Genomic DNA, 27,379 nt, shown 5'->3' on the forward strand with positions numbered 1-27,379 from the left:
TTCACAACACATTCACATAAGCACATGGCTGAAATAACCACACGCATTGCACTCTTACACACTACACACGTTTACGCAGATTGTAGGGGTGTCTGGAACAGGATCGCTCGGAATGTGGCAATGCCTTGGCCTCGAAGTCTGGACTGCGACCTCGCGATTCTCTCCGTCAGTCCTCGTCGTCTTGCGATACTACAGGAAATCTACACAGAAATGGCCTTACACGGTTGACATGAACGACAATCAAACGAAAGGGCTGTTGTAGCTTAAGAGTGACTGGGGACAACATTCATTTATCTTTGGTATTACACTGTGCAAGCGATCGGTAGCATAGTGCCATGTGGCCGATATCGAAAATTTTCGCGTAAATTGTATGATATTAAGGCAAACTATGTGAAAATACTAATGTTCCTGTAATACCGGAGTTTGGAGATAGCGACAGCAAGCAAGCAGGTCTGAGCCAGAAACAGTAACGCCTTTGTACTGGGGGAACCAGCCCTGCTTTTGTACACCAGATCGATTAGTGACCACGGTATGCAGAGAACGCTCTGATCGCGCATTGGACCAGCATGTGCGGGGGGCAGTTGACTCATAACCGTTGACCGTGGTGGATGACCGATCAACCTCGCAGAAAGTATCTAGTGCTGAGGCTATATCTGGTGCAGATGCTTATGTTTTTTGGGATCTATCTGTCTGGCAGTATCGAAAATCCACCGAAAACTGCAGCTATTTGTTTCGTCTGTAGCTGAGTGCTTCGAATTCTGTTTGTGTTTCTTTTTCTTTTTTTTTTTTTTTTCATGATCTGTTGTGGGATTCGAAATATATCACGAACTTTTAGATATGTAATTGATCTGATTTTCCCGTCTGTTCTTAGACACCAGTGTGCTTCGAGAAGTGAGATAAATAAAAAATGTGAGCCTTAACGTCCCTGAGTCCAGCAGAAAATATAAACTAAGCCCACTCAGCTTTTCAGAAAAGTAATAAACACCACAGCAGCTGTAGGACTCCGAAATTTTTCTCTCTCTGACAGTGCCTTCAAACAAGCAGCTGAAACTCGAAAAGTGGTGAGCGTCTTGTTTGGAGTTAGAGAGATATTTATTTCGACTTCCAAAAATCGTCGTTTTTGCGTGTAAAATCTGATGTTGCAGCTGATATCGGTTTTGTGATCTATTTCCCACAAAAGCGTGTGAAGTGTCTCAGGGAGGTTTCCCAAGCGTGCCTTGATCTTTTTGGAATCTGTGTTCAAGTGTGGCGGAATACATCGCAAAATTGAAGCAAACTACTGGGCAGCGGTCTTTTTGAAAGTGTATTTAGAGACATATTCAGCTCTATTTAATAACTCTTGAAACAACTCGTGCTGAACGACAAGGAAAGGACGTGGTATTTCCAATAAAAATATGCCAAGTGTCTCAAGGATGGTCTCACAAGTATGCCACGCGTGTTTTAGGCTCCATGTCCAAGTTCGGTGGTGGTATTCCTCAGAATAGAACACGTAATTAAATGGCTAATTGTTTAAGTATTCATGCTTCACCTACAAAACTCTCTCTCTCTCTCTCTCTCTCTCTCTCTCTCTCTCTCTCTCTTTGTGGAGTGGCACATTTAGTTCCTGTGCCATCTTCAAGATATGTATATGACAATATTCCGCACTTTGCCTAAATACCAGATTTAATAACTCCTGAAATAGTTTGTGTTCAATGACAGCGGCTATCTGTGTACCGAAAGATGGTGCCGCACGGTTTGAGGCGTCATGTCCCGGACCCTCCGTGCCCGCATCTCGTGGTCGTGCGGTAGCGTTCTCGCTTCCCACGCCCGGGTTCCCAGGTTCGATTACCGGCGGGGTCAGGGATTTTCTCTGCCTCGTGATGGCTGGGTGTTGTGTGCTGTCCTTAGGTTAGTTAGGTTTAAGTAGTTCTAAGTTCTAGGGGACTTATGACCACAGCAGTTGAGTCCCATAGTGCTCAGAGCCATTTGAACCATTTTGAAACCCAGACCCTCCCACCGGAGGTTCGAGTCCTCTCTCGGGCATGGGTGTGTGTTTTGTTCTTAGCATAGGTTAGTTTAAGTAGTGTGTACGTCTAGGGACCGATGACCTAAGCAATTTTGTCCCTTAGGAATTCATAAACACTTGAACGGCAAAGAAGGTTGTTGGCTTTACCTACAAGACCGGAAGTACTTAGCACGTGGCCGCTCTGCGGCTACCGTGTGACGGCGAATGGTGGTTTAATCAAAACGTGGCTGCGTAGTAGGGGCTCTAAACTGCAATGGGACTTTTACGCACATTTACACAGTCTCCTGTTGATAAATACAGATTAAATGATATCGAACTAGACTAATTTTAGCCTTCTGTTAAATTCCACTTTAAAAGTAATTTTCTTTGTGGCAAGAAACAAACAACGATTTCAATCACATTAAAAACTTGATAAGCAGTATTGTGCTGTGCTGACTCCAGCTACAGACTACAAATATCTGCCGAAACACCTGATGAAATATACCTGACAACCATTATGACAGAGATGTATCTCCAATTGCTAAGAAAATGGTAACATTAGTAGGAACTGTCGAGATACATTTGATCCCGTTGAATATCGTTTAGTGTGTGGTAGATTCACTCTGATAATAAGCTTCATAGAGAACTGAACGCAAACAGGAAAGCCGTACGTACAGCTTCCTTGCTGTGAGCAACCTCGAGGTGTGTGTGTGTGTGGGGGGGGGGGGGGGGGGGTACTCCACATTTTTGTGTTTCCTAAAATAAATACGTTGCAATTACATCTACTCTGTTCCAGCAGTAATAACGGTTTTTTAAACATTGAATATAGGTGTCACCTGAACTGATAATTATATTTAATGTAAGTTAAAAATTTTCTGCTTCATCGCTAAAATGTGAGTAGCTGGATGAAGTAGCTGAAATTAGATATGTGGTGGCAAAGCGATCCTCATTTCTTTACTATATGACGTCACTGTTTCCAACACACCTAACCATCAGGTTAGCACACATCTAATCGAAGTTAAGTATTAGTTTCCAAGACCGTAATATGCTGTCGTAGGTTTTAATGTGTAAATTACTTAAATAATGTGCTGCGTTACTTTTTAAATGCTTATTTACTATCTCAAAAACGTGAGTATTTTGTAAAATAAGAATATTGTAACAAAACTGTAGATGGCAATGGAAGAAGGTGGCCATACAGGTATGTTGCAGAAATGTCATTGAGCAAAATACTCTGCTGCAAACTGCAAAGGAGAAAACCAAGTTCTATCATAAGTGAGGAGTATGTCTGCTGGTTAGTCGTCAGCCTTCCACTACAGTAAAATGAACACTTGTGACAAGCCAGTCTGATGGTTTGTAGGATCAGGGCTGTGGTGTCTTTTCTTTTTGCCGGCCGTGGTGGTCTAGCGGTTCTAGGCACTCGGTCAGGAACGGCGCGACTGCTGCGGTCGCAGGTTCGAATCCTGCCTCGGGCATGGATGTGTGTGATGTCCTTAGGTTAGTTAGGTTTAAGTAGTTCTAAGTTCTAGGGGACTTATGCCCACAGATGTTGAGTCCCATAGTGCTCAGAGCCATTTGAACCATTTTCTTTTTTTTTTTTTTTTTTTTTTGGACTGGTGGGGGGAATCTTTATTTTTGGGCAATAGATCTTTAGGTTATAAATTATGACAAGTAGTAAATAATTATAACTTATATATTTTTACATGAGATAAGGAGGCTAGGCGAAGTGGCTGGCTTGTAGAGAACAACAGACCCCTTGTCCCAGAGACGACTTTGACCCATGACTTTGAAGGAGGACGACAACTGCTTCTGGACATTAACTTCTGACCTGGGGCCTTTCACCTTGCTGCTATATTTGTTCTTCCAAACTCACAATAAATACCAGGACCGCTGTGAAAGATATCAACTCTTCTTTCTGAACACTATTTTAATTACCTCTCATGTGTTATTCTTATGATATGTAGGGGAAACCAGGGCAGGACAGAACCATGAGGCAAAACAGAACTAGGAGTTTATTTTGAATGCGAAGTGGTGCACTCTATAATCACTTTCAAGAAGTATTAACCAAGTGACAACCAAGGTAAGAAGCCATTATGGCAGAGTTTGCCTGGCCGTTGTGCCAGTAACGATCTCGTACTCGTTTTCCTTGCGTATATTGCAAGATTGGTAATTTCATATCTGCAAATTGAGCGAAAATGCTTCATCTGGTAGTTTTCCCTTTCTTAAAATCTCAAAACGCATGCAAGGCCTTTTAGTTTCTTTGTCGAAGCGCTTTGTGGGTTTGAACTTTACCTTCACAGGTGAGAGCTGAAGGGACCGGAACGGAACGTACTGAGGTTCCCTTCTGCTCCACGTGGCGTGCCATTCTTCCCCAGTCTTTAATTTTTTGTATTCATATTCTAACACTTCTAAGCTACATACCATGTTTTAAGGTTTTTCACATTGTTGCCAGTGGCATTTCTTTTCTTGTAGATGATTAGAAGATATGAATTCAAAACTGATCGTCAAAATTTGCTTACAGAAAACATGGAAGAATCAGTGATAGCTGTTATGAAAAAAGGAAATGGGATTTAAGGAAGACAAAACTCAGTTAAAGGTCCCTAAAACAACTCTTCAAGGAGTAGTTCAAAATAGACTTAAAAATGAGACTTTTCATCTGACTACTCAAATGGAAAATTTTGTCGTCTTTTCTCGACTGAGCAAGAGTTAGAGCTTATCAGCTATTCAAAAGCCATGGAATGTAAATATCTTGCATTGACAATGAAAGATTTCAGAGCTTTAACTTTTTTGTTGACAGAAAAAAAGAAACTGAACATCGTTTAATAAATAACCGAAAATGGTGGGTGAAGACTGCATGACTCAGTTTCTTTCAACGCATCCGCACTTGAGTATTAGAATGCCAGAGGCTACCTCCAGTGCTCGAACAGTGGGCTTCCATCGTACAGGTGTTTCCAAGTTATTAAACTTTTGGTTGTTATTGTTGACAAATACAAGCTGTCAGAAGACCGCATATCAAACTACGACGAGACTGATACATGTATCAACGGAAAGAAGCATTTGATGATAATACCTCCTCAAGAAAAGCGGCAAGTTATCAGAGAGGAGCAAAAACGTAACACCACAAATGCATTTCAACTGCCAGTGCCTATGTACCTCATATGCTAATCTTCCCCAGGAAAGGGATTCGCAGGGAGTTCGAGTTGGGTCTTCCTGTGGGTGGTTGAGCAGAATGCAGTTATTCAGGCTGAATGAACACCGAGCAAAAGGCGGAAAGAGACAGATCGTCATTCCTGGAAAAAGAAAAATTCAAGTAGGAATAAACAAATGTCGAAAGTGGAGCAGATATGACTGAAGCCGAGTGTCTTCACTGTCATGATTTATATTCAGAGTCGACTGATGTTTGAGTCGCTTGTTTCGTGTCGTAAATGGACAGACAACTCTTGTACAGGAATTGACAGCGGAGTAGATGGAACTACTTTGTGCCCAAAGTGACTAAGTTTCTGCCATTTGTAAACAAATATGCTTATTGTGTTTTTGTAAGTTTTAGGAAATATGGTTAGATTTTGAAATTAGGTTCGTAGAGAAATGTAAATTAGTTGTTGTTGTTGTTGTTGTTGTGGTCTTCAGTCCTGAGACTGGTTTGATGCAGCTCTCCATGCTACTCTATCCTGTGCAAGCTTCTTCATCTCCCAGTACCTACTGCAACCTACATCCTTCTGAATCTGCTTAGTGTATGCATCTCTTGGTCTCCCCCTACGATTTTTACCCTCCACGCTGCCCTCCAATACTAAATTGGTGATCCCTTGATGCCTCAGAACATGTCCTACCAACCGATCCCTTCTTCTGGTCAAGTTGTGCCACAAACACCTCTTCTCCCCAATCCTGTTCAGTACCTCCTCATTAGTTATGTGATCTACCCATCTAATCTTCAGGATTCTTCTGTAGCACCACATTTCGAAAGCTTCTATTCTCTTCTTGTCCAAACTATTTATCGTCCATGTTTCACTTCCATACATGGCTACACTCCATACAAATACTTTCAGAAAAGACTTCCTGACACTTAAATCTATACTCGATGTTAACAAATTTCTGTTCTTCAGAAACGCTTTCCTTGCCATTGCCAGTCTACATTTTATATCCTCTCTACTTCGACCATCATCAGTTATTTTGCTCCCCAAATAGCAAAACTCCTTTACTACTTTAAGTGTCTCATTTCCTAATCTAATACCCTCAACATCACCCGACTTAATTCGACTACATTCCATTATCCTCGTTTTGCTTTTGTTGATGTTCATCTTATATCCTCCCTTCAAGACACCATCCATTCCATTCAACTGCTCTTCCAAGTCCTTTGCTGTCTCTGACAGAATTACAATGTCATCGGCGAACCTCAAAGTTTTTATTTCTTCTCCATGGATTTTAATACATATTCCGAATTTTTCTTTTGTTTCCTTTACTGCTTGCTCAATATACAGATTGAATAACATCGGGGAGAGGCTACAACCCTGTCTTACTCCCTTCCCAACCACTGCTTCCCTTTCATGTCCCTCGACTCTTATAACTGCCATCTGGTTTCTGTACAAATTGTAAATAGCCTTTCGCTCCCTGTATTTTATCCCTGCCACCTTTAGAATTTGAAAGAGAGTATTCCAGTCAACATTGTCAAAAGCTTTCTCTAAGTCTACAAATGCTAGAAACGTAGGTTTGCCTTTCCTTAATCTTTCTTCTAAGATAAGTCGTAAGGTCAGTATTGCCTCACGTGTCCCAGTATTTCTACGGAATCCAAACTGATCTTCCCCGAGGTCGGCTTCTACTAGTTTTTCCATTCGTCTGTAAAGAATTCGTGTTAGTATTTTGCAGCTGTGGCTTATTAAACTGATTGTTCGGTAATTCTCACATCTGTCAACACCTGCTTTCTTTGGGATTGGAATTATTATATTCTTCTTGAAGTCTGAGGGTATTTCGCCTGTTTCATACATCTTGCTCACCAGATGGTAGAGTTTTGTCAGGACTGGCTCTCCCAAGGCCGTCAGTAGTTCCAATGGAATGTTGTCTACTCCGGGGGCCTTGTTTCGACTCAGGTCTTTCAGTGCTCTGTCAAACTCTTCACGCAGTATCGTATCTCCCATTTCATCTTCATCTACATCCTCTTCCATTTCCATAATATTGTCCTCAAGTACATCGCCCTTGTATAGACCCTCTATATACTCCTTCCACCTTTCTGCTTTCCCTTCTTTGCTTAAAACTGGGTTTCCATCTGAACTCTTGATGTTCATACAAGTGGTTCTCTTATCTCCAAAGGTCTCTTTAATTTTCCTGTAGGCAGTATCTATCTTACCCCTACTGAGACAAGCCTCTACATCCTTACATTTGTCCTCTAGCCATCCCTGCTTAGCCATTTTGCACTTCCTGTCGATCTCATTTTTGAGACGTTTGTATTCCTTTTTGCCTGCTTCATTTACTGCATTTTTATATTTTCTCCTTTCATCAATTAAATTCAATATTTCTTCTGTTACCCAAGGATTTCTACTAGCCCTCGTCTTTTTACCTACTTGATCCTCTGCTGCCTTCACTACTTCATCCCTCAAAGCTACCCATTCTTCTTCTACTGTATTTCTTTCCCCCATTCCTGTCAATTGTTCCCTTATGCTCTCCCTGAAACTCTGTACAACCTCTGGTTCTTTCAGTTTATCCAGGTCCCATCTCCTTAAATTCCCACCTTTTTGCAGTTTCTTCAGTTTTAATCTACAGGTCATAACCAATAGATTGTGGTCAGAGTCCACATCTGCCCCTGGAAATGTCTTACAATTTAAAACCTGGTTCCTAAATCTCTGTCTTACCATTATATAATCAATCTGATACCTTTTAGTATCTCCAGGGTTCTTCCATGTATACAACCTTCTATCATGATTCTTAAACCAAGTGTTAGCTATGATTAAATTGTGCTCTGCGCAAAATTCTACCAGGCGGCTTCCTCTTTCATTTCTTAGCCCCAATCCATATTCACCTACTACGTTTCCTTCTCTCCCTTTTCCTACACTCGAATTCCAGTCACCCATAACTATTAAATTTTCGTCTCCCTTCACAATCTGAATAATTTCTTTTATTTCATCATACATTTCTTCAATTTCTTCGTCATCTGCAGAGCTAGTTGGCATATAAACTTGTACTACTGTAGTAGGTGTGGGCTTCGTATCTATCTTGGCCACAATAATGCGTTCACTAAGCTGTTTGTAGTAGCTTACCCGCGTTCCTATTTTCCTATTCATTATTAAACCTACTCCTGCATTACCCCTATTTGACTTTGTGTTTATAACCCTGTAGTCACCTGACCAGAAGTCTTGTTCCTCCGGCCACCGAACTTCACTAATTCCCACTATATCTAACTTTAACCTATCCATTTCCCTTTTCAAATTTTCTAACCTTCCTGCCCGATTAAGGGACCTGACATTCCACGCTCCGATCCGTAGAACGCCAGTTTTCTTTCTCCTGATAACGACATCCTCTTGAGTAGTCCCCGCCCGGAGATCCGAATGGGGGACTATTTTACCTCCGGAATATTTTACCCAAGAGGACGCCATCATCATTTAATCATACAGTAAAGCTGCATGCCCTCGGGAAAAATTACGGCCGTAGTTTCCCCTTGCTTTCAGCCGTTCGCAGTACCAGCACAGCAAGGCCGTTTTGGTTATTGTTACAAGGCCAGATCAGTCAATCATCCAGACTGTTGCCCTTGCAACTACTGAAAAGGCTGCTGCCCCTCTTCAGGAACCACACGTTTGTCTGGCCTCTCAACAGATACCCCTCCGTTGTGGTTGTACCTACGGTACGGCTATCTGTATCGATGAGGCACGCAAGCCTCCCCACCAACGGCAAGGTCCATGGTTCATGGGGGGGGTGTAAATTAGTAATAACCTTTATTCATTGGAGTTGTGAATGTGGTTCCATTCTGCCCAAGACCTGGGCCACAATGAACCAATTAACAACTTTTTCAAATTTTTTGTGGTATTCGTCTGTGTGTCTTTACATCAAACTTCTTTCTTCCACTGTTTAGAGTATATATTAGTTGTCACGCGGAATTTTTTAGCTTTTTCTTTGCCATTTGAATTGAGCTACGGTCATTTTAATGTTAGTCTTACCGTCCTGCACTCAGTTCACCCACAAGTCTTAAGTCTGGTACCGTGAATACACTTAATCTACAGAGACGAATAATGTTATTCTGTTCATACTCAGCTGTTGTCGTCCAGCTTGAGAATATGGACTTTGTCTTCAGCTGTTGAAACTTATCAGTAGAGGCTGCCATTTGAGTTACAAAATTTGAATAGGAGACCACTTGAGCGGCCACTTGTAAACGCCAATCAATAACGGACACACAATAACGAACAGATTAGTACGAGTGGCTCGTAATGTAGCAATCAGAAAGCAGCCTTATTTCATTCCGATAACGGTGACAGTGGGAGAGGAGCACAACAGATACAACCAGGAGCTGCTGACAAGAGTCCTCCAGTGGCCAGATAGAGAGCATCATGTCTTCTCTCGGAGTGGTGAGCCTACTGGTGTTGCTGCTCGTAGCAGCCTCGTCTGGTAAGTGTGACTGCAGACTTCGAGTACTTTTCTGCACTTACATAACGAAAGAATCAAGTATAGAAACATTAATTCGAGATATGATTTATCTGAATGGAGTGGAATTCAGTTCCCTCTATGTTGAAAATTTAATTACTAGCACGTTTGCTCGCATAGACCAGCACCAGAAAGCAAGAAAACTCTGCTGGTGCTGGAAACTTAAAAGTAGCCCGATTGTATTTTCTGGACAAGCAGGTAGAGGGAAAAATCACAAATACTCGTTCCCTTACCTCATGATGACGTTGGCAGTTTCAGAGGGCTAAACATGTGATTACCGTTGCCTTCTGCTGAGTATGTACGTATGCATTGTTCATGCTTCTCTAGCAACATTACAACAACGAAGTGTCTCACATTGCCGGATGTCTGTGCGTAAGTAGAAGGAACAGAGCATTTAGAAGACATTATATGAACCTTCTGCCTGTGAATTTCAAAGTATTTTCACTAATAAACGTATTTTCGACCACAAGCAAGACAGTAAATGAAAGTTCCTCGAGCACATGAGTCGCTTACAGACATTGAATTATGTTTGCTAGCAAGAAACAGATACTGTAAGATGAAATAAAAATTTCACACGAAATAAAAGTACTGCACATGTTTTGGAAAAGTGATGGAAGCGAATAGTCACCAGAAGAAATTTCTCAGCTGTAGACACTGTTAACAGATTGCATTGTTTGAAATATATCTTTACACTAATCTCTATGCGGTCTCTCGATTTTCGGTATTTGCGCCGATGTTACCTTTTATTGCCACTTATATATCTATCACAAACAGGGAGTTCACCAGCCAGCAGGTATCATCCTATTTCTCCTCATTCCAGTGCAAATCTGCGTTTTTTAGCGTGGTGCAGAAATGACACGTCTGTCTGGTGGGGCTGGTTGAGTTATCGGTTTACGAAGACATTTTTTCTAGAAGGCGGGTGGTAGTTGCCCTCCATTGCCCGTCGCTGGGCACGCTCTTGAGTGTGGACATAGCTCGCCAACGCTTTGGTGAATATTTTGGCTGCAAAATACACAACTCCAGGTCTCAGATTGTCAATTGTTGCGCGGGTTGTATCGATTCGTTCAATTCCGAACTGCGACACAACTCTCGAAGATCGCAAACCAAGTCGTCGATTTGATTAAAGTTCGAAGATGACTCTTCAGTTCGTAGTGTGTCGCACTGTTAACTGCGGTCTCTCGCGACAAACAGCGAACCAAGCAGAAGTCTTATGCTTCGAAAAAGAGGGTCTGCAGACCCTTCGCTGTTAATGGCTGTGGTATGAAATATTTTAGACTGGTAGATGAACATGGGCAGCATTCCATAATTGATCTCTCCTTTTCCTTCTTTTCTATTATTGCTAGTGATTTCACCACTATGACGATTATTTAAAGGAAGACATGGCCGTGTTCAGTAAAGAGTTTTTCACATGCTGCATCAGATTGTTGTTCCAGTCCAACAATCAGCAGCCTGGGCACCGATTTTGCAGATATTTTGTGAAAATGGAGTTCTTCGTTTACAATGTGCTGTGTTGAACCAAAAATAATGTTTACAGTTGTTGCAATGCCATCCACTTACATAAGTGGTATTCCATAACGATGTCTTTATTGGTTGAGTGTTTCCTGAAGTTACAACGCAATAAGCCTGGACCAGTCAAGGGTTATTCACCATGGAAATCACACCATCGCCAAATTTCATTTCCATTCATAGACAAACATGCTTCCCCATGACTCAAACCTAATTTTCCACTCTCTCTATGCATAAACAGAGTAACGGAATGCTGTTTGTGACTGCCACACTTTTAGCTTTTTCATTACAAATTGATGGTTTTCATTCGATTCTTGCTCCTATTTCTACACATTTTCTGTAGGACTGTCAAAAAAGACCAAGAGTGTGAATAGTGTTGATTTTGCCCTGCACAAGATTGCTGGCTCAGGTACAGTGAGTGCAGATCACGGATTGCGCCATAGGAAAGACATGAGTGGAGTGTGTAAGAGAGACCTCGGCAGTACAACGCTGGTATCATGAGCTAAGAAATATCAGATGTGTTTGGTTATTCAACAGGAGAAATATCAATTTAAAACTTACCCCATGTTTTTACTGAGGGCAATACCAGAATGTACCAAGCTATAATGCTCTTTAAGGCACAATGGAATTAATGACATTAGCTGCCAGTGGACACTGGGGAAAGTTGAAAATTTGTACTGAACGGGATTCGAGCCCAGGTATCTTGCTTACTAGCCAGATGCACTGACCACAGTGGGCATCGCAACTGTAGGGATTACCCTAGCATACCTCCCATCAGACTCAAATTCTCAACTTATCCACATGCTTCTGATGTAGTGCCTCTCGCCCATTATCCTCATTTCTCACGGTAAGTGTTCGAACATGGTCTGCATCTGCACAGAATTGATGACTTGGTCGTCCTCACGGGAATTTTATATACTGTGTTTGTTCTTTTGGACATTTTTAAAAGAACAGACACGATTTGGATCCCACAGCCACTATTAATCAAGGCACAAAGGTCTTAACGACAATAGTTGCCAGTGGGCATTGATTAAAATCAATAGGGAAAGTTGAAAATTTGTGCTGAGCCAGGATTCGAAGCCGGATTTCCTCTTTACTAGGCAGATGCACTGACCACTGTGCGACCTGCACACGCTGCAGCTGCAGTGACCACTGTGTCTGGATGGCTTGGTGGTCAGTGGGTCTACCTAGTAAGTGGGAGATATGGGTTCGAATTCCACTCTGACACAAATTTTCAATTTTCCCCATTGATTTAAATCAATGTACACTGGAAGCTAATGGCATTAATTCCTTTATATCTTGTTTCGCAGTGGCTGCAGGATCAAAACTGCGTCTGTTCTTTCAGACATTTCTTACAATATTTTATGCAAAATATTTGCATATCTTCTTATTAATCCCAATTTAAGATTTTCCAACTCTTATTCATTATTATATTTTCTCTCTTGTCCAGAGGTTACAGAATTTCAATCGAAATTTTAAATCGACTAATGGAAACTCTCCTTTCATGATTGCTATGTCACAAATCTGGTACATCCAAATCGGTAAATAATTCTTACACTAGTAAGCCTCTATACATGCATGAAGACATATAATTATTATGAACTACAGATAGAAAAGAGGAAGAAATGAAACTTACTACAGATAGAAAAGAGGAATAAATGAAACTTGAAAGTGGAAAAAATATTTCGGTCTGCTGGGACTGCACAGTATTCCAAACTGTGTATCCACCCAACAGTGTTTTCTGTCAGATTCCTCTCTACTGATAGGAATGACAAGAAGAAGGAATAAGACCTGGACGTGGGAATAAAGTTTCATGTAGCTGCAGCAGAGTGGCAGATTCCCTAAAGACTCTTAATTGTTGTTATCTACAAATTTTTTCAAACCCACAATGTTTACGAGTCCCAACTCTTTCGTACTCTCTGTGCAGACAAGTCTATAAGCGTTTTCAAGTGGCTTCTGTATTATTCTAAATGGTCACTGGTACACATGGACTTTCTTGACTTCTTCCTGCTGAGCAACGTGTGTCTAGTAGGATCTTTTGAAAAAAATATTGCTGAGTCTTTACATCTGAATGACACTCATAACCTTTTACCCCATGTAGGCTATTTAAAAATACATTATAATGGTCAGTATTTATCTCAATTCTGCACTTTGTTCAATAGAAATGTGTTTGACATACTTTATCCTCTATTTTCTCCCTCTCTTCTTTATCAGCATTCTGAATATTGCTACTGAATTCAGTATCTTCCTCCAGGTAGCCCAGTTTTTCATCAGTCTAGTGGGTTTCTCCAATGTTTGCTTACTATTAACAATACGCTTTCCAATGAAAGGCACATTAATTACGTCAGAGATTGACAATATTAACACTACTTGTCTCTGATCTAAGCCAATTATGCCGTTGTACTTCGATAAGAAATCAATGGAGTTAAAGTATCCACACTTAAACCTGGTACAATTAAACAAGAATGATCAATAATTACACCTCTTATACCCTTCGTATCAAAGCTTCTTGTTTTGTCAGCGTTGATATTTTTCCACTAGCATCTACTATTCTTAAACCAGTTATTTGTATTGCAGCTAACTTATCCCTGTTAAGAATAGAATCAAAGAGTGTTTGGGACAACGTACTTGCTTTGCTGTCACTATCAAGAAGACAGAGGACTATTATGCCTGCCGGCCATGGTGGCCGAGCGGTTCTAGGCGCTTCAGTCCGGAACCGCGCGACTGCTGCGGACGCAGGTTCGAATCCTGCCTCAGGCATGGACGTGTGTGATGTCCTTAGGTTAGTTAGGTTTAAGTAGTTATAAGTTCTAGGGGACTGATGACCTCCGATGTTAAGTCCCATAGTTCTCAGAGCCATTTGGACCATTTTTTTTGACTGATGACCTCCGATGTTAAGTCCCATAGTGCTCAGAGCCATTTGGACCATTTTTTTAACTATTATGCCTGAAATATTTAACTGTATGACAGGCCGATTTATTTCACTTCGTACAAGGGTCTCACGAAAGTCATCAAGCAAATATTTTTCAGTCTGCTTCCAGCTAAGATGGTCTTTTCACTTACAATTACATTTACACTTAGGTTTAGAATGTTGTCGATATTTATATTTGCAGCTGCCTCTTCTAATCTGTCCACTTTCTGTCTTTGTTTGCTACACATCAGCTTAACTTCCTTTTTACCTTTGATCAAAGGCATTTCTTTGCATCATTGATAAAGAAATCATCATCTAGCTCTATTTCTTTTGATGAATTGGAACAACTCTTAGATACCTTAATCTTAGTATATTAGCTACATCTTTCATTTGCTAACTCCTCCTCCTCAGAATTTCGCAGTACTGAATCCAATTCTTCCAGAGGAATTTTAGCCTGCACTTTTCCATCACTATCATAAATGTAAGCGCTTTCTTCATTTTCATTAGCACCAGCTACAAATGAGTTGTTTGGTTATTCCCTATGTTCTGTAATATTTTCTTTATGAAGCTTATCAAAACCTTTCTAGTGTGCCCAAAAATCGTCAATTAGATTATGTGTATGGTTCACAAATTATCAGTACTGGTAGTTGCTACCAAAATGTCATCCATATCGTCAGTTTGTGTGTTGATTTACTACATTGGTCTGTTTGTGACATATTGATAGTATTATTGACCCTGCCTTGTGAACACCAGTTTCCTCAAGGATGGGACTTAGTTTCCCTTATGCGACGTACCATTTTTAATAATCCTAATTTCAGTCTGGATATGTCTTAATAGTACATTCTCTACATGCCTTTCTTCGTCAAAATTTTGAAAATGTGATGGCTATTGACCTCTTCTGCTACCTATGCCACGATAATTAGAGTTCACATTTCGAACTTCTAATCCCTTTACATTCACGTTTCCATCCTGATAATTTCTGTTATTTACGTTTCTGCCAGAGTGCATATTATTATTATGCATCTGTTCCTCATTAACAACCACTCTCTCTATCCATTTTAGGCACTGAATGAATTTGAACACATTATCCCTAGGTGTGGAAACGATTCTTTTCTGCCAATCCCAAGACAGTTTACCTCCTAACTTCATTACAATCATGTTCAGTTTCATCAAATGTGACAACTTGAAACCCACTTCCTAGAAAATTCTTTAATAGATTCATGACCAATGGTGCACTTATTACCGCTCGAAAGTTATCTTAATACTTCGTTCTGTTTATTATGGAATAAGTTCTCATTGAAGAAAGCAGATTTGAACTCAAAAAGTGTTTGAAAATGTAGCATGACGTTAGCTGATCAACGCAGAGCATCCTCTGACAAATAACTTCTAATGAAAGAAATTTTGTCAACCTCAAGACAATCAGCAATGGTAGTGTTTAAAACCGCCACTTGGAGTTCTACTGTTTCTACCTTGTCAGAAACCTTTTGTTCACATATCTTAACATTTATTTGACAGATATCCACTTATTTACTTCTGAAAATTATTTAGGCCAAAGTTCGTGTTCCTTGCCTATTCTTTCTGTTAACCTGTTTTCTAAAAATTCGTATCCTTCTTTGTATACATTGTGAACCTCACCAATTTCTGTTTTAAAACGGTTATCCAATTTGGATAACTATGATCACACTTTTATTTTCGATTCATTGGAATCAGTTTTAAAATTTGAACCCTCCATTTTTAATTCATTTCCTCCTTTATTCCTTTTTTACTAGATTCCTATTCATGCTTTAAATTATTCATTAATTCCATATTACTGGATTCTATTTTATTTTGCTGTTCATTAGTACTGGATTTTAACTCTTCATTGACAGACTGAATATTAGCATATAGTAACTGGATCCTTTTTGGCATATTTCCCAGTCTCGATAGAATCCGTCGCATTATCTGACTAATTTGAATTCCTGAATCATCAAATTCACTATCACTATCTTATACTTACTGTGATCATGTCCCTACTTTCAAGTAAACCACATATCTAGTTTTTATGTCTACCTCATCATCGTCAGCGAGTGGTCCTATTTGAACTTTCACATCACCTTTTACTGTACATTCCATCATCGATAAATTTCTGAAAGCAATAAATAACTCTTAAGTAGTCTTGACTTAAGAGTATTGACCTTGGTGACCAATGCTTGCATGTTGTACCAGCAATAGTGATGCGACACCTCACAAGGTAATACAGGCAGCATGAGTACCTGCGCTGCTGTTAATGATGGCGGGTGTGGCTTACTGCAGTACCGCTGGGGAGGAGGATCTGGAACGGGTGAGCACACAGAGCACATTGTAGATCCGTGCAGCACTGTGATAACACACTGTCTCCATCCGCACTCACAGCCATCGTTTGCTGTAATGTGACGTCGTCTCCTTTCCTCTTAACACATTCAAGGTCGCTGTAGATAGCATTCACTCCCAGGCTCACATTCACGAACAAACCATTACACTGTTCCTACTATTTCTTTCATTGAATCCTGCTTCTATATGTTTCGTTTCGGTATTCTAAGTGTGCCTGCCGAGTACAGTTTCTACGCCGATCCCTTTCACCGTTTATTTTCCCAGACCGATCTGCACCATATGTGACAAGGATTAAAAGTTTGGTTATTGCTTCATGGGATATTGTTTGTTTTGGAGGAGTTTAGTATGAGTTCGTGCGATTTTAAACAGCAATGCCGATTACGAGAGCCTGAAAATTATTTGTGCACCATACAGTAACTGCCCATCATATCCAATCGATCAGTCCACAATCCACCTCGTCAAACTGGAATAAAAGGTCCTAACACGCTATTTATGACCCAAAATAATCAAAAATGTATGTTTACTCTTTTAACAAATCAGTGTATTCACATACACAAACTAATTTTTGAAATCATTAAAGTTCTCCTAAAATAATCAACACTCAATACAGTTTAGAGCCGTCCTCTAGTCGAAGTTCTAAGTACTGATATTTATCGCTCCATCTCTTAATTAGGTAAGTTAATTGCTCGCTTTAAAAGTGGTGAATGAGCTACACCTTGCAATGCGGTATCCTACAGAAGTACAGAAACACACAAAATAATAAACATCGGAACTAAAAATAGGCTTTCCAGTGAATTATCAATCCACCAAAGTCCACCTCTACACATTTGCACAAAAGGGCGCGACACCGTTTGATCGATAAACACTCATGTCATTCTTCTTCAGTGCCATCTGAGGCTGCCCTTACGTGGCTACGGACAGAAGTATGGCACATCCCGTTTAAGCACAGCGAGACACACCTACGGCAGCTGATGACGATCGGATGGAAGTCTATATAATGTTACGGTGGTTCCATTATACCGTTGATGCAGTTTCGCACCATTTGGCAAAAACCACATGTGTAGTTTGAACACCTCAAGTGCCTACAGCAGAGCTCAAATGGCACACTTTCTGACTAAAAGGTCCTACATATTGTTGTTAATCGAAAACTAACAACTTACCCAGTTTTTCTATGAGCAACATTGTACTCCATTTATATTCTAGAAAAATACCAGTTAGATAACTAAAATTCTGACTTATAGATTTTTTTCTAACAGAACCAAGGGTAGATTGCAGCATCTGAACTGTCTCTATTCTAATGCTTGTATCCCTGTAAAGTTACATAATCGTCTTGCAATTTGGTTCAGTTGCATCATTTCTTCTAATTAACACAACGCTGTAAGTTTATCCTGCAACTTACTTCTAGAAGCTGGACAATCTAACATGATTTTATAAATATTAGTACAAAAATCAGTTTTTACTTAATATCTTCAAACATAAGAAAAAGCAAATCCATAAAAGCTTTACTGTATGTTTCTGAATAAACTGAAAGCTAAATCTAAAAGTGCAAGTTTCTATATTTAATCTTTTGCGTTTGTGAAACTTTGTAAAAAGTGGATTTTTGTGGAAACTAATCAGCGGATCATGTTGAAACTTGAAATTTGTAAAATATGCTCTACAGCATCTGGGGAAGTATTTTGAGATTATTTAAATATTTACTTTTATTTTAGATCATTGTCCAATAATCTGTTTGAATGCTCAAGCATACATTAAGTGAGGCACGCTTGACCTTGGCCGAGTGTCAGGGAAGTATCGATCTCATTCACTCACCATCATTGCCCTGTACCCACAGTGCTTGCTTGTCCACAGAGGGCAGTAGCGACTCTGGAACAAACAGAGGGTTTTGCCAACGTTAAAAAAAAAATCCTGCCCCCCTCTAGTCAGTCAAGCATGGTATTAAAATGATGTGTAAAAATGAAAAGTGCAAAGATACTATGTAACTTTCTCGGTCACCGAAGTCCAAGATAATGGTGTAGAACATCTGTCTCTAAATTACGTAAGTGTACACAAGTACATACACACACTAGCTGCGTAATGTATCAGCTCCCTCTCTTTCCTCTCCTCCAATCAGAACCTAGCATTTTAGCTATCATTAAAGTGAAAGAGCCAATTCCAATGCAGCTCCCTCTGAGATGTACTGAAAAGTATCCAAATGACCTGAATTATTTATCAAAAAATGTGTTATACACCGTAAAAACCAAACAAGTGCCAGTAAGGACATGCGCTCTGAGGGTTCCATGCAAACTAAATTGTGCATACAGATAATAACAATAATTTCGTATGGTTAAGTGGCCCGGTCTAAGTCTTTCTATTGGACGCAACGTTGGCAACTTGTACATTCCTAATCTACCCCAGTAACCCAACTGGTAAATATGGACCAAGTGTATAAAGTGAATTGTTTCTGGTGGCTCCTCTCATCATTTAGTGGTGAAGAACAGGTTAAAACGAAGACTGAAATATCCGTGGTCTGATCGAAATCCGATCCCTCGACCTCTCGGTTTCCAGGAACACACTTCATCATTAACCCACCTGGCCCGAGATGTATATAGATAGTTCACCTATTGGTTTTGATGAGTCTGTTTGCGAGTATCAAAGTATGTGTCACACATGGCCATATCTTTTGATTGCATTAATTTAGAGGCTTAAGTTTTTTACACTGCCAAGGAACCATAGATTCTAGTTTGAGACATAAATTGCAACTCGATACCTCTACTTGTTCCAAGGAAAGTTGGTCGTAACAGTCACACAGACAGACAGACAGAAGTAAAAGAAGATGATCCTACAAGGGTTTAGTTTTCGCTAACTGAGGTACAGAACCATCAAATCTATTCCAACTGCGTGAAATGACGAAAATGTTGTCACCTACGTTTTCATTACTGACTTAAGAAAATAGTTTATGAACTGACACATCAATCACATCATTAAATTCCTTTGAAAGCTATACAAGTATATCATTCACTATTGACTATTAGAATGAGTATAAAATACACTCTCTGTAAATAGTTAAAAGCCATTTGCTTGTGTGTCGTAATTAACGAATTAGTAATATGAATCAGTTATGTGTGAGTTCTGTCTAAAATGTCTGCAAATCTACCAATACATCTCAACACAAAAAAGTCCAATGGTTACATCAAATATTGCAATGTTATTTTGCACATACATACGTACATACATACCTCATCAAATAAGTGTCTAAAATATGACTGTCAACTTTAAAGAAAGTATTCCATGCCTAAATAGTTACAAATAGTCAAGGGAACCCATACGATAGTTTTTAGGGGGACCAGGACCTGGTAGTATGGGATATCTGACATCTAGGCTTTGTATCCATATTGATTCTTATATTTGAATATTAAAAATAATGTAGTTCTTAATTATGGCAAGCATGTATTTCTTATTTGTGTCGCTTGGCACATCAATGGTATGTTAACATATACCAGAAATTTATAGTGGTTTGGTCACAACATGAGCTGAATTAATTAGGTTTGAGCTATAACAAATATGTCATTGAAATGACCATAAATTAGTCTACAGTTTAGAGATAATCTACTTTTGTGAATCTATCTATTACCTCACTAGATTTTTATGGATGCCTTCTAAACAGAAAACTTTGAAATACAATGTCTTTTGAAGTAAGCCATTTGCAGCAAAAATAATTAATACAAAACGTTCAGAACAGTGAATAACATAATCTGAATAAATAGGCTTCACAGAAAAAACTAATTTACACTAGTTCGTAAATTCATTAATACACACTCAGATAAGGGATTCTATCATGGAAATTTTCCGGATGAATAACAGCAAGAAAAGAAAAAAAACTAGGATCAATCCTGGCTAATGTAATTAGGAGTATAAAAGACAAAATATATGGAGAGGGCCAAATCTGCTTTGTTACAGATACCAGCATTAAAATATATTAAATGACGATTTAAATTATGAACCATACATTTTGTATCATGTAAACTAAACTGTTTCAAATATTATTAGCATATAAAAAGTAATGCACAGTAACATTTGAGTTCGTTACTGCTTCCTGCCTGAGTGCCCATTTCTAACATGAGCCTACAGCCGATGGGGAAAAGGAATTGTTGTCACTGATGAAAGTAGGTGCAATTTAAACATGGATGTTGCATTGCTTGTACTTGGTTTTTCTCTTTTTCAGATTTCGAATGGGTTTTGAAATACAAAAACTGCACACTAAAGGAGATGAATCAGATACCACATGTAATAATGGCGTTTGTGGTTTCTTAGCCCTTCTTAATTAATATTGTGTTTTCGTTTTGTGCTCAGAACCCTTCAGCTCAAGGCAATGAGTTTAGAAATACTCGAATCAAGGTCACTTTGATCTTTGAAAGGGACTGGTGACTTTGACACCTGTGAAAAACGAAGAAAACGTTGGGGTTCATCAAGATCCTTAAATATAATTAGAGAATGTAATTGACTACACTCTCTGTTATTTAATTAGTCTCAGAAAGTATTTGTTTTTTAAGATCTATCGCAACCCCTACATTAGTGACAAGATTTGTAACTGTTACCTAACACTGAAGTATCATATACATTGCAAGTCAAAATCCAATGAATATGCGTCTTCTGCTTTGCTATTCTACAAGTTTACTCTTTTTATTATTTGTACATAGTAAGTTTGTGCTCACACTTCACGTCTTATAAATTCAAGAAATACAGTATGTTGTTCTGACAACTTGTTAGCAAATGTCACGCCTTCCTCAATTTGCAACTCATTTAGTTCTTTTAAGTACTGCCACTTAATATGGCCATTTGTAGACTCTATAATGCATTTCGAGCAAGTTTCACTAAATGACACATATCCAAAACGCAGTAAACATTATGGTTTGAAACTATGAAGTAACTGAGAAGAAAAAACTTTTTTGTGAAAATTAATAGTGCATCCCAGTGAACGAAGAGTACTTATATTTGTCCTTGTGCCATCACAAGTGACTGCCCATATTCTGATGCCTGAATTGCTTAGCTTCTCCAGAGTAGAGTTTATTAACTTTGTCTGCACACAATCATCAAAGCCATTCACTAAAAAATACGCTACAGGACACTTCAATTTACCTTTATGGACACTAGCATAGAAACTAATGCCTCTGAAGCTTCTTTCACTTCTTTTGATTGTTCAGCTTCTCCTCCAAAATCTACAAAACCTGTATACCTCTTAGTTTCCTGGTCCCACACTATCTGTTCTCTAATTGCCATATTGTCTATTATGAGGCTAGAATCTTTAAATTCAGTCCTCACTTGATGGTTAAACTCAAAGTACCTGAACACATCACTTAAAAAGCCAGGATCACAATTCACAGTCCCTGTCCAACGAGAAATCAGCGATTTGTGAGGCAGAGGCATTCAGTAGAGTAAAAATACACTGTCATTGCAAACATTGTAATGTGTTTTGTACCTGTTTCCCTTGGATGACACACTATTATTCAACAAATTGCACACTAATTCCACCTGAGTCCCTGTTTGTTGATTCAGGAATTCATGCAGCTTCTCTGTTAGATGACCCTTCTCTTTCTAAGCACTTATGAAGTCTTTCATTGAATAGTTTTTCTTCTCTCTTCTCCTAATTTTTTCCTACAGGCTCTTGATTTTTCTTCTCAGTGCCTCCACAACATCTGGTAAAAAACTGCATGTGTCAGTGGCCTTGTCAATCATTTCTATTCCTTAGATGTTTCACAACCCTGAGAAAACTGAAACAAGAATAGAATACAAGTAGTACAGGCATGAAACAAAGTCTGGCAAGTACTTAAGAGAAAACATGTTTGTTTGAAAACAAAAACAATCTTTATGTGAAGTGACTAACCTGTTCAATATGAGTTCCTGCAGTAGGCTATTCAGTTATTATTCTAATCTGTCGCCTTGGTTGCTTTTCCTTGGGCATTAAATGCGTCGGAAACGCAAACCGTGATGGCACTGCATCAGGCTTGAGATGCCTTCTCGAAGTACCAGGCCTTATAAATAATATTCTTCCAAGAAGTGATCTCCACACAAGAAACTACCCCTTGTAGGCGTAAAACCTTTGCGTTTAGTGGCAATGACCCACTGTTTCAGCAAATCGCCTTTTCGCAGAGGAAACCTGTCCAAAACAGAAGACACATTGTATCATGCAAGGCAACGACCAAGATATTTACGAGATTGTTGTCATTTCTTGACATTCAATTATTACCTGTAGAAAGTTAAATTACCTTCCTTGTTCCACCGGTTCGAACAGTTGTATGCAGAGCACGAAATAACCATTTTACACTCACAACATACACTCGTTAACACCAAGAGAAACTTTTTGCCTAACTAAAAGACGGCGGACGATATAAACCACGGGGGTAAGAATAAGGGGATATGGCGCTACGTATCCCAGCCGTACTACGTTTTGAAGCCATGTGGGCGTGGCCTGCTGCCATGACACTCTGACCGAAACATTGCCAGTGTGCTATAGCGCTGTGTGTATTAAAGTCGCTAATTGCACCATATACGCATGTAAAATCATCAAATTGGTTGTTTCAAAGTTTTTGTTTAAAATAAAATCTCGTAAAGGCGAAATTCCGCGTTTCTTCTGTTTAAAAATAGTTTTTAATGTAATATTACGAATAGGTAGTAGTATATGGCGGTCTTCAATGTAAACGATACAATTTTGTTAATTCAGTAATAAACTTGTATCACAAACTCAGGTTCTTTCTTTACTTATTCTTACAATCATTTGATACAACCATCTGTTTGGACGAAGCAATGCCAGATTTACGAAAAGTGACGACGTCTTTTCCGATTTTCGTGACATACAAACCAAAACTTTTCAGTTGTTTGAGTTCAGAATGATGTATTGAAGCGGCTATTTAGTAATGTTTAACAGACTGATTGCGGCTCTGACTACCACACATATCTGAAGAGGTAACCAAATGATCTGTCTTTGTTGTAAATTATTTAAACAATGATGCAGCAGATAAATAAGTCTGATAAAATAACACAATGTTAGTTAGTGTTTAGCCAACAACCTGTCACATTGTGCAGAACTTCATTCTGTTGTAAAGTGGAATAGAACTGCGGAGAATCCCAAGAAATATAAATTAGGTGTTTGTTATACACAAAAAAGGTACTTTCAGTTTGGATAACATTGACCCTGAGGAAGAAAACAAAACTCTTTGCCATACAGTTCATACACACTTCAACACATACCCACATTTCTTCTCTTAAGTCGTATGCAGCAGCTCTAGTATGAGACTAGGGCACTTTTTTTAGTAACTAACAAATCAACTGCGGCAGCAGCACTTACATGACATGTCTGTTAGCGAAGGCAGTATAAAAGTGTTCCAATTTTCATCTGTTATGGGAGTCATTTTAATATTAGTAAGGAGTTCAACTTATTGCTTACTTACCTTAGGTTCCAATTTCTTAGTTTGGCATGAAAGAGAGTTCTTAACAGGGCAACAATGTCCCAATGTTTTTAGGTAGCTAGGCATAAACCATTTTACATTGAGCTTTGTTTATGTCATTCCCTATATTATAATTTTCATTCTTTTAGATGCAAGCCTTTCTTGTCAAGCTGACAGGTATTTACAGTGGTAAATTCACATAACTGATAACATTTACTTCACATGTGTATTCAATTACTTTCGGAGTTAGAGCTAAATAATAGAAACTGAAAACTAAGTTAGCTATACCTTTCCTCCAAAGTCCCATAAATACATCTTGTTTGTAATACGTACTGGAACATTTCAGTTACGTTACACTACTGGGAAACACTGTTCATTACCACCAATATTTACTGAAATACGGTACATAGAATGGTAAATCTACACAGTGTCCTGTTTAGTCCTATACTGTACGCCAGTTAATATAGTGTTAGCTTTTAATTTGGTACATGATAAAGACAAAGTGAGTTACTCAACACTTCGCTCATCGACGATACATACATATTATTCTGAAACGTGAACTTGAAAACTAAGAATTTAATTCTTTGAATTAACATACCTTTTGCAAATGTTTTGGTTGTGTAGGGAAAACTGATGGTACAGCATTTTCTCGGGGCCTTACTGTTGAAAGGGAAGTTCGGTCAATGTCCTCTTCTCGAAAATGCTGAGAACATATAGTGCTCCATTTAGACGCACTCCAATTCTTCCTCCTCACGGCATTCTCCCATAGAGCTTTCCAACTTTCATCTTTAGGAAATCTAAAACCATAAAGGAGAAAAATACGCTATAGTACAAGTAGAGATGTAGTACACGTTCGTTCACAATGAAGTTGTAAAATCACATTTAGCGAGACACCTTACACATGAAATGTTATTCCCTTCGATTTCGCATCACAGTCAGAACGATTCGTACACCCGAACACCACACAAGTCACCATAATAGCGCAAAATCCTTCCAAAAGCGAGCGACAAGCCTATGCACACAAACTTACAGCAGCAATGTTTTGGTCGGATTGAGATGGTTACCATAGGCTTCACATAGCTTCGCAGCTGTGACGTCACGGCGTCTCCCTCTATTCTTACCTCCATGACATAAACAAACAATCCTGAGACGGCACGGATAAGCGCTATGGTCAAAGACAGAAGATGTACATCCTATTAGTATGGAGAACACTGATTACTTTCAATCAGGAATGTTGGCAATACCAGAGATATCTCATAGGGGACGTCACGTGATCGACTGTGATGCCCTCTACACTGAGCATATATTCGACTCTCCTTCGAGTTGTGGTTGCAGTTTGTCACTTTACCTCCGAAGATATATCCCGCAGTCAGAGGGTAAACATTTAGGAGAAAGTTTTATGTAACGACCATGGCCTATTATCCTGGAAGCTTTAAGTGATGTTTCCCAGAATGAGTCAGCATAGTTTATTAATACATTTGACCTGGAATTCATAATCAACACAGACAAAATGGGTTGCAATGATACCTATGACGAGTTCTTTTCGTTATCAGCAGCTTTCTTTTCCTGGTTGACAGGGCGACAGGGCGTCGGACCCGGCGAGCAGGACTGGGGCTACATAGACGTCCGTGATGGGGCGCACATGTTCTACTGGCTGTACTACACCACTGCCACGACCGACTATGCCACGCGCCCGCTCGTCATCTGGCTGCAAGGTGGGCCCGGAGCCTCTGGCACAGGGTACGGAAACTTCGAGGAGCTCGGCATTGTTGACGCAAACCTCAACGTCCGGAACTCGTCTTGGGTAAGATCCTCCACTTATATGCTTAAAAGTTGTTGCCCAAAGTCACCTCTCTGTTCGAGGGAAGAAACTAAATAGCAGTGAAAGCGATGCCACACTTCAACAATAGCTAAATTTGTACCGGGCAAGTTATGGTACAGTGCCCGTCAAATAGGTCCGTATTTATAATGCAACACCTGGTGCTCAGAATTTATGTCTGTGAACTCCTATTCCTTGTGCCACTATTCGTGTATCGAAGAAACAAAACCGGTGTAAGACATGTCACAAAACATATTTCTGTATATTGCGAAAAACCTTCCATCCTTCATGGTCTTCACTTATTGTTCCGCAAAACTATGACTTTCATAGTTAACTTCATTTCAGTAGAGCGCTGTCAGCTTGAGTAGTCAAACAATTGGGCTTGGACCACCAGAATGAATCAGTTCTCACCAATATGAATTCCACTAATATATCATTGTCTCCTTCCAGTAAAAACAACACCTGTAAACATCTCCCACTTTTAGAATTTATGTCGATTATTTCTCCCACTTCTTTAACTAGAAAGCATGAAGTTTCGTGTTTTTTTGCTGTTGTCTTGTTTTCCTCTCTTCTTATTACTCGTTTCCAGGGAAAAAGTGCCTCAAAATCGTTTTCATCCGAGTTGACTGCAGATTACAAGAACATGAAAATAAATAACGTAAACAATTAGAAGGACCTGCTGAAATGTAATGCATCTGATAAAATCCATAAGACAAGGATCTAGTACTAGGGAGTCACTAACAAAAGAAATTTTCTTGTGGACACCACCAACTGTGACTACGAAAAAGCACATACCATGGAGCACCTAAAGGATTGTCAACTATAATCTGCATCTTGAAGATCTTCTGCTTGCAACACTGAGTACAAGATTTTGCAAGGTTTTGGTCAAGAGTAGTGTAATTAGATAATTCTTTTTTCATTTCTTTATAATGGTAACTACCAAGTATTGTCTTCATTTCTGACTCGAATAAACAAACTGAATTGCGGGAATGTAATACCGAATCGAATAACCATTATCATTTTAGTCCATATGATGAAACTTAAAATGAGTTCTCATTTAAGACTATGTCTTGTCTTGTAATAATATTCTTACGTAAATGTTACAAAAGAATGTGTGTGCTTAGGTTTCACCGTTTTATACGCATTAAACGAAAGTAAAAAGACTAGGCTGGTAAGGTTGAGAATTTGTGTCGTCTAGGTCAGCATTTATTCATGTTGTCGAATCGTTAAAACATAGACTGTGTTCACTGGATTTTTTTTCGTTTCCAGATAACAGACTGGCGCCATTGCCCCTATTACGTACTGTAAAAGGTATAAATGGTACCAATAAAATTAGGGGGTTGTTGAGATTGTCTTGGAAATTGTGCAAAAATAACCATATGCGGAAATGTCATCCAGCGACGCAACAGAGTGCCAGTTACAGGATCCAAGTGGCCTAGGCGATTCCTGTAGCAGTTAACATGACGTACCCAGAGCTGAAATAACATTGTTATGAGAGGTGTTGGACGCGTAACTGCTTTCATCATAAAAATAAACCTGATGTAAAAGTTAAACCACGTATTCTTTCGCATTTGCAGGAATCTCACTGTATTTCGTTTCACCCGAAGCTGAATCAAGTTTTCTTGAGTGCAGTCAAGTACGACAATTAGGATAAGCTTAACGCTGTCAGTTATGCGTACATCTGCTCAATGATACCACGGGATAACACCTTTCACGGTCCATGTATCTTGGACAGCACTGACCAGCCTGCTGGGAACTGCTCCTTCATGATA

At 39.3% G+C, this 27,379-nt stretch overlaps 1 protein-coding gene across 1 annotated transcript in view; it reads left to right on the forward strand.

Moving 5' to 3' along the window:
* Positions 1 to 9,413: 9,413 nt before the first annotated feature.
* Positions 9,414 to 27,379, forward strand: part of LOC126258046 (retinoid-inducible serine carboxypeptidase-like) — a 109,689-nt gene continuing 91,723 nt past the window's right edge. The window contains exons 1-2 of the mRNA XM_049955610.1: positions 9,414 to 9,565; positions 25,366 to 25,592. Of these exons, the coding sequence (XP_049811567.1) occupies positions 9,508 to 9,565; positions 25,366 to 25,592 (285 nt within the window). The 5' untranslated portion in view covers positions 9,414 to 9,507. The remainder of the gene's footprint in view (positions 9,566 to 25,365; positions 25,593 to 27,379) is intronic.

The sequence above is a fragment of the Schistocerca nitens genome, chromosome 1 (genome assembly GCF_023898315.1).
Source record: "Schistocerca nitens isolate TAMUIC-IGC-003100 chromosome 1, iqSchNite1.1, whole genome shotgun sequence".
Classification (NCBI taxonomy): Eukaryota; Metazoa; Arthropoda; class Insecta; order Orthoptera; family Acrididae; genus Schistocerca; species Schistocerca nitens.